Raw genomic sequence first — 13996 nt, 5'->3', positions numbered from 1 at the left:
GTCATAACACACACACACACACTCAGTCTAAACCCCTCCTCTTCCATCTCTCCACCAACCAACCCCCACCAGGCCGCAGGGTAAGGAAATAAACCAAACAGAGCAGGACTCTCTACTGTCCAGCTTAAACAGTGTGTGTGTGTGTGTGTTAATCTAGAACATTTTTGAGTGTGTATGTATAGGTGAGCATGTGTGTTTGGGGACTGTAGCCAAATGTAAGAGTATGTGACAATACACACACACACACACACACACACACACACACACACACACACACACACACACACACACACACACAGGGGAATTACATGTTGCATAACATTTACGCAGGAGGAGCAAAAAGAATTTTTGCATATGTTTTTGGATGGCAAATTAGCGTTTGTATGGATGACTGGAATTGGTGCTCTGCATAGTTTTACATGACAGGAATACTATCCAATCCATAGTGTATAACGATGGAGACGGATTCATTCACGGCTAAAACAAGATGAGCTTATTTCTCCTTTCCCCTCTCCTTTCCTACAGCTTCTGTTTACCTCTCTCACACAGTTTTTCTTCTCTCCATCTCTCTCCATCCATCTCCCACCCTCTCCCTCTCTCCCCAGAGGAGATGAGTTGTTAGTATTCTCAGGCAGCAGTGTTATTATTGGACTAAATATCAGACAAACATGGATTGGCTGGTCGCTATGGCAACTGCATCTGCAGCACTGCACCGGGACGGAGGGAGAGGAGGAGGAAGGAAAGAGGAGAAAAGGGGAGGGCAGAGTGAGAGCTGAAAAACAAGGGGGGGAGCTGGAGAGGAAGGGTGTTAGAGGGAGGGGGAAGTGAGAGGGAGGGATATAGAGATAGAGGAGAAGATGAGATGGGAGGGGAGAATGACTTCTTCAAGTCTGAAATATTGGATTCAGCATAAAGGGTGACCTTGATGGCATTGGGAGAGACAAGCACCAGCTAGCAGCACACACACAGCCTCTGTCTCTCTGTTTTAGTGTCTTTAATGATGATGATGATGCCATCTCCAATTACACAGGAAAGTGCAGTACGGCACATTTGTTCACGCAGAGCAGCACTTTTAATTTGAATATTCCTCACGCTTCCCTTGTACTGTAACACAAACTTAAATGGATCGTCTTTCTCCGGAAAGGAAAACAGATCCCGACTTATCTTCTCACGGATTGCTCTATTAACGCCGAGCTTCAAAATCTAAAAATCGGTTTCACAGAATTAAAAAAAAGGGACAATAATAATGAATAATCATTTATTACATTTCTATAATGCTTTTCATAAGAATCTCAAAAGGGCTTGAAAAGCAAAAAACAAACAAGAAATACATCAAGTCTTTGAGCGCACGCATCCTTCAAAGATGGAGAGGGACAGCGGCTCGATCAGCCGGCTGCTGTGGCTCAGAAATGCAATTCTTTAGAAAACGATTTCAAATGTTGATGTACTGGCACTGACAGAGAGGTTTCATACTGGAGTTAAATAGAAGAGGACAGAACCCTGATATCATGGGGTCAGACAATGAGGAGGACAGCACAATGCACCATGGGAGCAGAGGACATATCAGAGCAAAATCGGGGATCTGCCACATAGCTGAGAAGCAACACATAATATAATAATGTATGCCATTTCGCAGAAGCTTTTATCCAAAGCGACTTACAGTCATGTGTGTATCTCTGTCTCTCTCTCTCTCAACTGATCACGTAACCCTGCTGCCCTGCCAAATCCGGGCCAACCTCCAGTCTGTGCAACACATAACAAGGAAGTGACACGGCAGAGAGGGAGAGAGAGGACAAAGGAAGAGAAAACATGAATGAAGAAGGAGGAGGTAGGTATGTCCACAAACTGGTGTCTTCTGATGCCTTCCTTCTCATCATAGGGTTAAGGCTGAGCCCAGAATAACATCACACACACATCATATGCTTTTTGGCTCTACATAAGAGTCTCTCCCCTCCATCGCCCGTGTCAATACTGTCTGTACTTTCAGTAGTCACTGAGATCCCAGTAGATCAAAACACAGCGTTACACAACAATCTAGAACACTTACACAACTCACATTCGAATTTTCTCATTCGATTGGTTTCCACTGAAGCGCTATTTATAGTTTCGAAACGGCAACAAAGACAAAAGTTCCCATGTACTGTAAGTAGGGTTAAAATAGATTTCAAATGGATACTGAGCTTGTGCATTGCTGCTTTTTGGCTGAGTTACTTATTTACCTTCACAGTTATAATTCCAGAGAGAAATTAAGTCTCCGCTGAATAACTAACATGGAGGCTATTTTTATGATGGGTGTGAACCAAGGGGTATGTGTTAGATCCAGTGAGAAATAATTATCAGGTAACATTAAGCTGAATATTATGTAAATGTTATGTACAGTGTCTTCAGAAAGTATTCATAACACTTGACTATATTGCACATTTTGTTGTGTTACTGACTGATTTCAAAATGGATAAAATATACATCTGAATCCATTTTAGAATAAGGCTGTAACATAACAACATGTGAAATAAGTCAAGGGATATGAATATTACTGATGCCACTGTACAGTGCATACGGAAAGTATTCAGACCCCTTCCCCTTTTCCACATTTTGTTATGTTACAGTCTTATTCTAAAATGGATCCAAAAAAATTTTCCCCTCAATCTCCACACAATACCCTATAATGACAAAGTGAAAACAGGATCTTTTTTCTGAAGAGCACAGTGGCCTCCATCATTCTTAAATGGAAGAAGTTTGGAACCACCAAGACACTTCCTAGAGCTGGCCGCCCGGCCAAACTGAGCAATCGAGGGAGAAGAGCCTTGGTTAGGGAGGTGACCAAGAACCTGATGGTCACTCTGACAGAGCTCTAGAGTTCCTCTGTGGAGATGGGAGAACCTTCCAGAAGGACAACCATCTTTGCAGCACTCCACCAATCAGGGCTTTAAGGTGGAGTGGCCAGACGGAAGCCTGTCCTCAGTAAAAGTCACATGACTGCCCGCTTGGAGTTTGCCAAAAGGCACCTAAAGGACTCTCAGACCATGAGAAACAAGATTCTCTGGTCTGATGAAACCAAGATTGAACTCTTTGGCCTGAATGCCAAGTGTCATGTCTGGAGGAAACCTGGCACCATCCCTATCGTGAAGCACGGTGGTGGCAGCATCATGCTGTGGGGATGTTTTTCAGCGGCAGGGACTGGAAGACTAGTCAGGATCGAGATAAAGATTAATGGAATAAAGTACAGAGAGATCCTTGATGAAAACCTGCTCCAAAATGGTCAGGACCTCAGACTGGGGGCTAAGGTTCACCTTCCAAAAGGACAACGACCCTAATTCGACTAATGAGTTGCTGATCAAAAATGATATCTGTGTTTGTATGTGTGTGTGTGTGTGTGTGTGCTAGTGCACGACTGTGCTATCCACATCTGTGTATGTGAGCGCATGCGTGTGTGACAGATATAGTGTCTCTTCCCCCTCTGTCCCAGGAGTGAAGAGGGTGTGGTGTGGTGTGCTGCAGTAGCAGTGGCTGCCTGGTGCGAGCTGCGTGGGGTGCACGTCAATACAGCAGAGGTCTGGGCTAAATATAGACTAGAACCCATGCAAGCTTTCACAGTGGAGCAGCACATCTCCTTAAATATTGCATCTCTCCTCTTCTGAGATGGAGGGAGGGGGGAGAGAGAGGAAGGAAGGAGGAGAGAGGAGGGGGAGGGATGGAGTAGAGGGAGGGGGCAGAAGAGATGAGTGGGCAGAGAGGTGGGGGAAAGAGAATGACAGAGATTGGTGGGGACAGAGAAAGAAAGAGAAAGAACAAGAGAGAGAGAGAGAGAGAGAGAGAGAGAGAGAAAGACAGAGCTGGAGAGTGGGGAAGAGAAACAGATATAGGGAAATAGGTGGGAGGAAGAGATAGGGGGTACAAAGAGAGAGAGAGGGAGTTACAAAGAAGAGGGATGACAATAGGGGAATGATAAAAAAGGGAAAAAAGTTTGAGAAAGAAGAAGGAAAATAGTGAGGGAGGAAGTGAGGCCATGGGGATATAAAAACCTCTGGACTATTTGTGAGTTTCTAAACAACTGTGGCGCGTCACAGCGGATAAGAGGGTTAACGTGGAGCAGAATTCGCAGTGTCTGTTTTAACTCTCAACAGATTTGGCCCTGATGCCTATTGACAAGGCTCCTATCTACTCCTAAAATGTGACAGTGTTGCCATTTTTTTTAGAAACTTGTCGAGTCGCAAATTCAATTTAAAAAGCAGACTTTTGAGGGGACAAATTTGGAAAACCCCTGGGAAAATAAGATGCCATTTTGTAAGTTGGAACCTAAGCAGAGACAGAGTTATTTGGAATGGGGCTTAGGCTCAATGGCACGGTCACACCGTTTTTCTAATGCTGTACATTTGGAGGATAAAAAGCCAGCCATTGACTCTAGGTCCCTGTGTGTGGTGTAAACTGCTACGGTGCTCTGCATTGTGTGGGCTGTGCACCATGCTCAAGCGGAGATAAAGGTTAAATCTACTGACGCACACACACACACACACACACACACACACACACACACACACACACACACACACACACACACACACACACACACACACACACACACACACACACACACACACACACACACACACACACACACACACACACACACAGGTGTATCTCAGCGTGGCCTTTTCTTGTGCCCATGTTTCAATGTGATGAATGGGCTTCTATAGGATGCACATGGAGAGTCATTAAGAGGGACCCTTGCCATCTGTCACTGTATACAATGAGACATGATAGCATCGAAGCAGGGCCGTGTTCAGGCACATTCACACACAGATCAGACCAGTTTCAGACCAGACCAAGGATATAATAAAGCAGCATGGCTCAAATATAATCTTAGTTAACCCAGAACTAAAGTTCACGTAATTGGTCAGCTGCTCGATTAAGTCCTGAGTCCGTAAATGTTAAGAGAAGTGGCACGAGGAGCTCCACCCTCTCTCTTTTCAGTCACAGGCCGAATGTCCCCTCCCCTTCTGAAATTCAAAAGATGCAAACACCTGCGAAAACCGGGATTTTCTCCAAATAACCAGTGAGGAAAAACCCAAACACTGGAACTACCGCTGCTCTAATCCTCACATCCCATTCAGTCCCGGCAGATTCTCTCGGTTTACGTGCAGGATCTTTCCACGAGAGATCAGCTTAAATATAATGTATGTCGCAAATTATCTATCATACATTACTGAATTATCACACAAGCCCCAACTTAAAGAGCAGTAATATGATCACAATGATGCCTTGCCCATTTTCTCCATTCTCCTATATCCACTTAAAGATCATTTTAAAAGCAGGACAGTATGCTATCATTTTATATGTACAGTACCCTATCAGATGGGGCAGTATATTGGTTCCAATCCGCTACCTGTGTAGTTTTTCCAGGGGTTGACCAAAGGGACAGTAAGTAATAATGAACTTCTCTCTGCAATATGTGGGAGAGACACAGCTGGTCTGTACGATAATCTCTGTCTGCACCATGCGCTTCTGGGAGAATGCACCACACAAGGAGGTACTGGACCTTGCTTAGAGGAGAGATACTGCATAGTTTGCTCCCAGCACATACATACAGTATATTTTACTGTAGACAGACACACAACATCGCACACATGTAAAGACAGAGATGGATGCAGGCAGGCAGATAGAAAGAGAAGTAGATAGATCTGCCCGACTCACCCACGGACTCACCCACCGACCGTCCAACACAGACAGACAGAAAGGCAGACACAAACACATGCATGCCACACACACACACACTGGTTACCTTTTGAAGTGGCTGAGAAGGGTGCCCACCAGCTCTCCGATGCGGCTGTCCCCAGCAGGCACCATGCCCTGTAGACACACCACCAGGTCCCTGCTGTCCTTAGTATGGAACACCACCAGCTGATCCTTACCTGGGGACACACTCACCCCCGTCACCTGGGAGGACAGAGAGAGAGAGGACACACGCGCAGACACACACACGGGCAAGCACACACACAGACAAGCATACATACGCGCACGAGCACACACATACAGACAAACACCACGGGAATTTGAGTTAGCACGGCTCAATGGACACAGCAATAGACTAGGGGTTCTCACACTGAATCAAAACTGTAATCCGTCACCCATCATTTACTTGCTAAGGAAAGGGACCAGGGGAATTCTGACATGGTCCTATATAGTGATGGGGAAAAACTTGATACAGTTACATATCGGGATATTATTTTTGACGATATATTGTATTGTCTTGACAACATCGCAATCTTATTTTTGCGCAAGTTGGTGTACCTGCACCAAAACTCATAGCCTGTTCTCCATCTTTTGAAATTTGTTTTCAGCACTTTTATTTCCATGACTGATCAAAACTCATTTTCTCATGCCCTCTTTTGTCCCTCTGCAGCAGACATATGGTGAGCAATATGTTTGGAACATAAAAACGCAATACAATCACACTATTGAATCGCAATACATATCGTATTGGCACCTAAGTATCGTGATAATATCGTATCTTGAGGTCCCTGGCAATTCCCAGCCCTAGTCCTTCACACAGACTGCAATGGATAAGTAAAACCCCAAGGTTCTGTGTGTAATGTTTGTCTGCTTCAAGGGTTAATGATCCTGATAATGTTTTTTTTTTTTTACCGAACATAACATCTCTAAGGAAGATAATGAGAAGTAGAGTTTATGTTGTGCATCTGCTTGGAATTACTCTTTCTATTCCTTCCCTTTTTCCTACCCTCTTCCCCCGCGAGTCCAGGGACCATTGAGCACAGTGTAGACCATGGAAACAGCCAGGGGAGTCAGACACATTATCCCCTCAGCCCAGAACTGCAGGGGCACCATACTGGGAGAAAATAATCATTATTCCATCTCCATCAGATTAAGGAAATGTGACACCAACACCACGCATCGAGGTGTGAACAACAGCTAGCTGCTTTACCAATAGCTAAAAAACAGAATGCGAAATGAGCCCCGTGGTTAGAAATTATTTCAACAGGTATACCCCAACATCACATGCTTGTGTTCATGAGAGCATTTTACGAGGAGTAGGTTACATTTACAGTACATGAATGGGTTAACTGATCGAAACAAGCCTTGTTTCTTTTTAATGAGTGTTCAAGTTGTCATAGCGATATGGATGGTACTGCAGCGAGTGTCCTGTTCGGTACACCTCTGGTCTATTCTTGAGGGAGACGAGTCTGTCGTTATGTAACACAGACGAATCCCAGTGTTTTCCACAAGCACATGGAGTTGGAGTAGCCAGCCAAATAGAAAAAGTAGCCAGCCAGGGGGTTCCAGGTTAAGGCATTTTTGCAGAACAAGCTCTATTTTGGTGGCCTCTGGTACATTCTAATGCTAGATTGTATTTTGAATGAGCAACTATCAGGAAATAACTCTGATCACATTTTCCCACACTTTTACAGTGTTAGTTTAATCAGCTGTTGTAAAATATGATATACTGTAAAACACAGGAAAAAAATGTATTTGACTGCACTTTTAAAAGAATCCTGTATGGGTCTGTCGACTTCCAAAGGTTTCAAGCTTCCTTTTAAGAGGCATTTTCTCAGCTATCTGCAATACAGGTATGATTGAAGAAAACAGCAGATGACTACTCCAGTGTCAACACTTTGATTAAACCTGTAGACCTACACTACTTGGCCAAAAGTATGTGGACAGGGGCTCGTTGAACATCTCATTCCAAAATCATGGGCATTAATAGGGAATAGGTCACTCCTTTTGCTGCTATAACAGCCTCCACTCTTCTGGGAAGGCTTTCCACTAGATGATGGAACATTGCTGCGGGGACTTGCTTCCATTGAGCCACAAGAGCATTAGTGAGGTCGGGCATTGATGTTGGGCGATTAGACCTGGCTTGCAGTCGGCGTTCCAATTCATCCCAAAGGTGCTTGATGGGGTTGAGGTCAGGGCTCTGTGCAGGCCAGTCAAGTTCTTCCACACCGATCTCAACTAATCATTTCTGTATGGACCTCACTTTGTGCACGGGGGCATTGCCATGCTAAAACAGGAAAGAGCCTTCTCCAAACTGTTAACACATATTTGTAAGCACAGAATCGTCTAGAATGTCATTGTATGCTCTAGTGTAACGATTTCCCTTCACTGGAACTAAGGGGCATAGCCCGAACCATGAAAAACAGCCCCAGACCATTATTCCTCCTCCACAAAACTTTACAGTTGGCACTATGCATTGGGGCATGTGGCGTTCTCCTGGCTTCCGCCAAACCCAAATTCCTCACTCCAGAGAACGCATTTCCACTGTTTCAGAGTCCAATGGTGGAGAGCTTTACACCACTACAGCCAACGCTTGGCATTGCGCATGGTGATCTTAGGCTTTTGTGCGGCTGCTCGGCCATGGAAACCCATTTCATGAACCTCCCAACGAACAGTTATTGTGCTGACGTCGCTTCCAGAGGTAATTTGGAAGTCGATAGTGAGTCACATACTTCAATATCTTTGAAATGAAACCTAACCTATGTATTTCATGACTGGGAATACAGATAAATGCATCTATCGGTCACAGATACCTTTAAAAAATTATAAGGGTGTCAATCAGAAAACCAGTCACTAACTATCTGGTGCGACCGCCATTTGCCTCATGCAGCACGACACATCTCCTTCACATACATTTGATCAGGTTGTTGATTGTGGCCTGTGGAATGTTGTCCCACTCCTCTTCAATGGCTGTGCGAAGCTGTGACATGGCTGGTGAGTATGCAGGACATGGAAGAACTGGGACATTTTCAGTATCCAGGAATTGTGTACAGATCCTTGTGACATGGGGCCATGCATTATCATGCTGAAACATGAGGTGATGGCGGCGGATGCATGGCACAACGATGGGCCTCAGGATCTGGTTATGGTATCTCTGTGCATTCAAATTGCCATCAATAAAATGCAATTGTGTTCGATGTCCATAGCTTATGCCTGCCCATAGCATAACCCCACCGCCACAATGGGGCACACGTTGACATCAGCAAACCACTCGCCCACACGACGTCATACTAGTGTCTGCCATCTGCCCAGTACAGTTGAAACTGAGATTCATCCAGCATGCCAGTGGCCATAGAAGGTGAGCATTTGCCCACTGAAGTCGGTTACGACACCGAACTGCAGTCAGGTCACGACACCGAACTGCAGTCAGGTCAAGAACCTGGTGAGGATCACAAGCACAAAGATGAGATGGTTTATGAAGAAATTATTTGGTTGTGCAAACCCACAGTTTCATCAGCTGACCGGGTGGCTGGTCTCAGAGGATTCTGCGGGTGATAAGGCCGGATTTGGAGGTCCTGGGCTGGCGTGGTTACACATGGTCTGCATTTGTGAGGCCGTTTGGATGTACTGCTAAATTCTCTAAAACGGTGTTGGAGGCGGCTAATGGTAGAGAAATTAACATTAAATTCTCTGGCAACAGCTCTGGTGAACATTTCTGTACTCAGCATGGCAATTGTGGGCTTCCTCAAAACTTGAGACATCTGTGGTATTGTGTTGTGTGAAAAAACTGTACATCGCATAGTAGCCTTTTATTGTCCCCAGCACAAGGTGCACCTTTGTAATGATCATGCTGTTTAATCAGCTTCCTGATATGCCACACCTGTCAGGTGGAAATATTATCTTGGCAAAGGACAAATGTTCACTAACAGGGATGCAAACAAATATGTGCACAAAATCTGAGAGAAATAAGCTTTTGTGTGTCTGGAACATTTCTGGGATCTTTTATTTCAGCTCACTGTACATGTTGTGTTTCTATATTTTTTCAGTGTATCTAGAACGGCCAGTCCAAAATTGCTTTAAAATTATGTCATGGAAATAATTGCATTGTATTAATTGCATTCAATGTTGCTTCTAAAGTATGTCATTTTGAGAATATTTGAAAATAGGACTCTGCCCCTTTAAGACAAAAGTTCCAAAAGAGTTATAACATGGATACAGTAGGCTAGCCAATACGAAAGCTAGGTGTATTTGTATAGCTTTCTTTTTGCAGACTATCAACAGTAGTCAGCATATTGCTAATATGTTCATTTTGTAAATCACTTTCCATAAAATAAATAAGCTCAGCGAGTAGATTGATGGCCACTTTTTTTGCTCTGGACATCTCGAACTCGCGTGTGCTGTGTGATGGCATCAACTCATGTACTGCTCGAGACGTTGTGACTCGCGGGAGCGTGGTGGTTCTTGAATAAATGGCCAATTATATTACTCAAATACAAATAGCTTGACATTTACGAGCGTAGTCTTCAACGGTTTTCAATGGTAGACTGCGACAGAGCAGGTAAATATTGAATTGGAATGCAAAAATGTGCTGAAAAGTTACTGGCCCTGTTGGGCAAGACTGACAACATCCACTGGCCCGACCGACACATGTTGTTTTTACAGGCCCCGGGCCAGCAGGCCATCGTTAATGTCGGAACCTGCAAACGAAAGAAAATAAATGAACATGCCAGAAAAAAATTGGCTTAGTGGATTGTTACCACATTATATGGGACGTGCGAATTCAAGCTCTCTCCCTCTGTGTAAAGAATTTTGACTGCAACCATAGCGGGAGGGGAGTTGCATACTGTCTGTATTGTGTGTTATGTCATTCTCTACCCCTCTGCGTACCAGTATTGTTTCCCGGTCATCACTCACTTTGTGACTGAAAGGCACCTGTCCTCCTATCAAAAGACGTATATCGTTCATTCTAGCGGGAGAGGGCTTGGCAGACTTTTTCTGACAAGCAAATTGAAAAATCCCTCAGAGATAGAGAGAGAGATATAGAGAGACAGAGAGAGAGAGAGAGAGAGAGAGAGAAAAAGAGAGAGAGAGACAGAAAAAGAGAGAGAGAGAGAAAGAAATAGACTGCAAAACAAAGAGCGAGAGGAAAGGGGGAGGAGGTAAAGGGTACATCCATATGTCCATGAGACAAGCTTTGGCAACTTGCCTCTTGTGGGGTCACCAGTCAGCCTGCAATCAATCTTTACTAACACATTACATTCCCATTTAGCACCTCTAAATTAATGGATCCATACACTGCACTACTTTACTGTACTCTATGACAAATAAGTATTATTCTATCGATGAGAGAAGGAATCAAGGAGGGAAAGAATGCATGGTTGGAGAAATGGAGAGTGAGAGTAAGATGGATTCAGGAATAGAAATAGTGAAATAGAGTGACTGAGAGGAAAGACCAATAAGCTTTATTGGAAAGTGTACAGCACACATGTAGCAGCCAGGCGATTTGTGAACATGCCTGAACAATACCAGACATCAGCTGATCTGCCCTCCCGCACAATCGCCATGACAACTACGTCTATTGCGAAGTTGGCATGACAGCGGCAGAGGTAGATAGCAAAGGATGGTCTCTGGTATAGAGGTTGCATCTCAAATGGCATCCTATTCCCTACATAGTGCACTACTTTTGACCAGAGCCCTATGGACTATATAGGGAATAGGGTGCCATTTGGGATGGAATCAATGCCTTTGGTTCCTGCAGGGGTAGTAAATAAGCACAAGGGTAGCCAAGGTTTAGTAGGGCAGCAACGTTGCTGGCTCGCTAATCAACAGGCGGTAACTGCCTTTCCCCTCCATCCGACCTTCCAGTAATCAATGGCTCCTTTTCATGCCTCACCGTCTCCCCTAGCAACAATACGTCTCCATCGACTCTCTCACCTCGACCAGTTCTCTCAATCCCCTATCTCAAGGCCATCAGACTGTTAAACAGCCATCACTAACACAGAGAGGCTGCTGCCTACATACAGACTTGAAATCATTGGCCACTTTAATAAATAGAACACTAGTCACTTTAATAATGCCACTTAATAATGTATACATATCTTGCATTACTCATCTCATATGTATATACTGTATTCTATACTATCTATTGCATTTTAGCCTCTGACATTGCTCATCCATATATGTATATATTCTTATTCCATTCCTTTACTTAGATTTGTGTGTGTTAGGTATTTGTTGTTGAATTGTTAGACATTACTTGTTAGACATTACTGCACTGTCGGAACTAGAAGCACAAGCTACACTCGCAATAACATCTGCTTACCATGTGTATGTGACCAATAACATTTGATTTGATGACATTTAGTATAATGGAGTATTTCATCATGCGTGTGTATGGTGGGATGCAGTTACAATATGATGGCGTCGTGTCAGTGACTATCATTAAATGTTTAGACTTATTTTATCAAATCAATTCTCTATGCGTCATTTAATTACGTGATTAAACTAATCATGTAACTTTAATTAACTATGAAGTCGGGACACACCACGGAAAAATGTTGTTTATAGAGTGTCAATTTCCAGAATATAACTCTTCAGATATTTTCATATCTTACCGATTAGTCATTCTCATTAATGTATTATTATTATTACCTCATCAGTTCTCATTACTGAACGTTGCAAACCCTTGGATATCTGCACGAACCCTAGCCTAAATCATAAATCAGCGATATACAAATTGCCTTAATTATTTATTTACTAACTAACTAAATAATGACACAGAATTACATAAAACAAACAAACAGTAGATATTTGGGCTACTACATGATACAAAGAAAAAGTCCCTATCGGACGAAGCTGATATGACGGCTTGGTAGACAAAGGAAAGGGGTGGGGACTGAGAAAGAGGGGAAAAGACTAAATGGATTCACTACACACAGTTGATAATTATATTAATTGAAATGCTAATCCTTTGCACATGAACGGCCGCTCATTCGAGAATAATTGCAATGTATATATTTATGCCCGTATGTCGTTGTTGTCTTCTCTGTTGGAATTCAGTTCATCAGAGAGTCTCTGGTTAACTTCCCCAGAAGTCACAATGTCCTTCCTTGCTCTTATCTGTAGTGATCGATGGTCTCAGAGTTTAACCATTTCCAGCCAACACTACACGCGGTCTGGTTTTCTGGTCTTGTAGTTTTAAACCATTTGTCAGCCATGTAAGCCACCGCTACACGCTGACTGGTCTCCTGTAAATTTCGTCAGGAGTGGGTTTTATACACTTTGGGAAAAGGGCGGTCCATGATGCCGACGTAATGTCTGGGCTCACGGGGGTGTGGCCATTGACTAGTTAACACTTTATAACTAAACAAGTATCTAATTTAGAAGGCCAACATGACATCTTCTCACAAATAGTTTCATATTTAATCATATATTTTACACAACATTCAGGTAGAAAGCTAATAACTGAGAAATGTACACTTCCAAAGCTACCGTTATTCTGTGCTACCGTCCATCCTGATGTCACAAAATAAAACAACTTCAACAGGATTGTTCTTTAAATACCCACAGACCATTCCCAAATTCTGAAAAGTATAAATATTGTTTAGTCCTCCAATTTTGGGGATTAGGAGTTGAACAAAGAGAAGCTCTTTGTTCCATAGGTTTATTTCCCTTGTCTTTCTGCATGACCAGGGGAGAGAGTCTCTGCCAGGAATTTATGACCTATCGTAAAGTCATAAAACTTGTGGTGGGAGAGAGAGAGTGAGAGAGGGGGGAGCCACGATATTCTGCCCAAAGGGCCACATCGTGACAATGGCACACATGTAATATGTTGTGTGTGGTGTGTGTGTTAGTTACAATACATGATGTCATACATGTAACTATACACAATGTTCTATACTGTCTGTATTGTGTGTTATGTCATTCTCTACCCCTCTGCGTACATCTTGTTATACAGTGAGTGTACAAAACATTAGGAACACCTTCTTAGCATCCCCTTTTGCCCTCAGAACAGCCTCAATTCACCGGGGCAATAACTCTACAAGGTATCCAAAGCGTTCCACAGGGATGATGGCCCATGTTGACTCCAATGCTTCCCACAGTTGTGCCAACTTGGCTGGATGTCCTTTGGGTGGGAGACCATTACATTTTACATATTTTTTTTTCTTCTTCATTTTAGTCATTTAGCAGACACTCTTATCCAGAGCGACTTACAGTAGTGAATGCGTACATTTCATAAAAATGTTTTTTTTTTTTTACTGGCCCC

The 13996-nt window shown here is 43.4% G+C and overlaps 1 protein-coding gene across 1 annotated transcript in view; it reads right to left on the bottom strand.

Moving 5' to 3' along the window:
* The window catches only part of LOC106589294 (unconventional myosin-Id), a 129546-nt gene that overhangs the window by 24773 nt on the left and 90777 nt on the right, over positions 1 to 13996 (bottom strand). Inside the window, exon 21 of the mRNA XM_014179077.2 lies at positions 5780 to 5934. Within this exon, the coding sequence (XP_014034552.1) occupies positions 5780 to 5934 (155 nt within the window). The remainder of the gene's footprint in view (positions 1 to 5779; positions 5935 to 13996) is intronic.

The sequence above is a fragment of the Salmo salar genome, chromosome ssa28, assembly GCF_905237065.1.
Source record: "Salmo salar chromosome ssa28, Ssal_v3.1, whole genome shotgun sequence".
Classification (NCBI taxonomy): domain Eukaryota; kingdom Metazoa; phylum Chordata; class Actinopteri; order Salmoniformes; family Salmonidae; genus Salmo; species Salmo salar.
The sequence above is the reverse complement of the archived record's forward strand: the minus strand, read 5'-3'. Positions and strand labels throughout refer to the sequence as shown.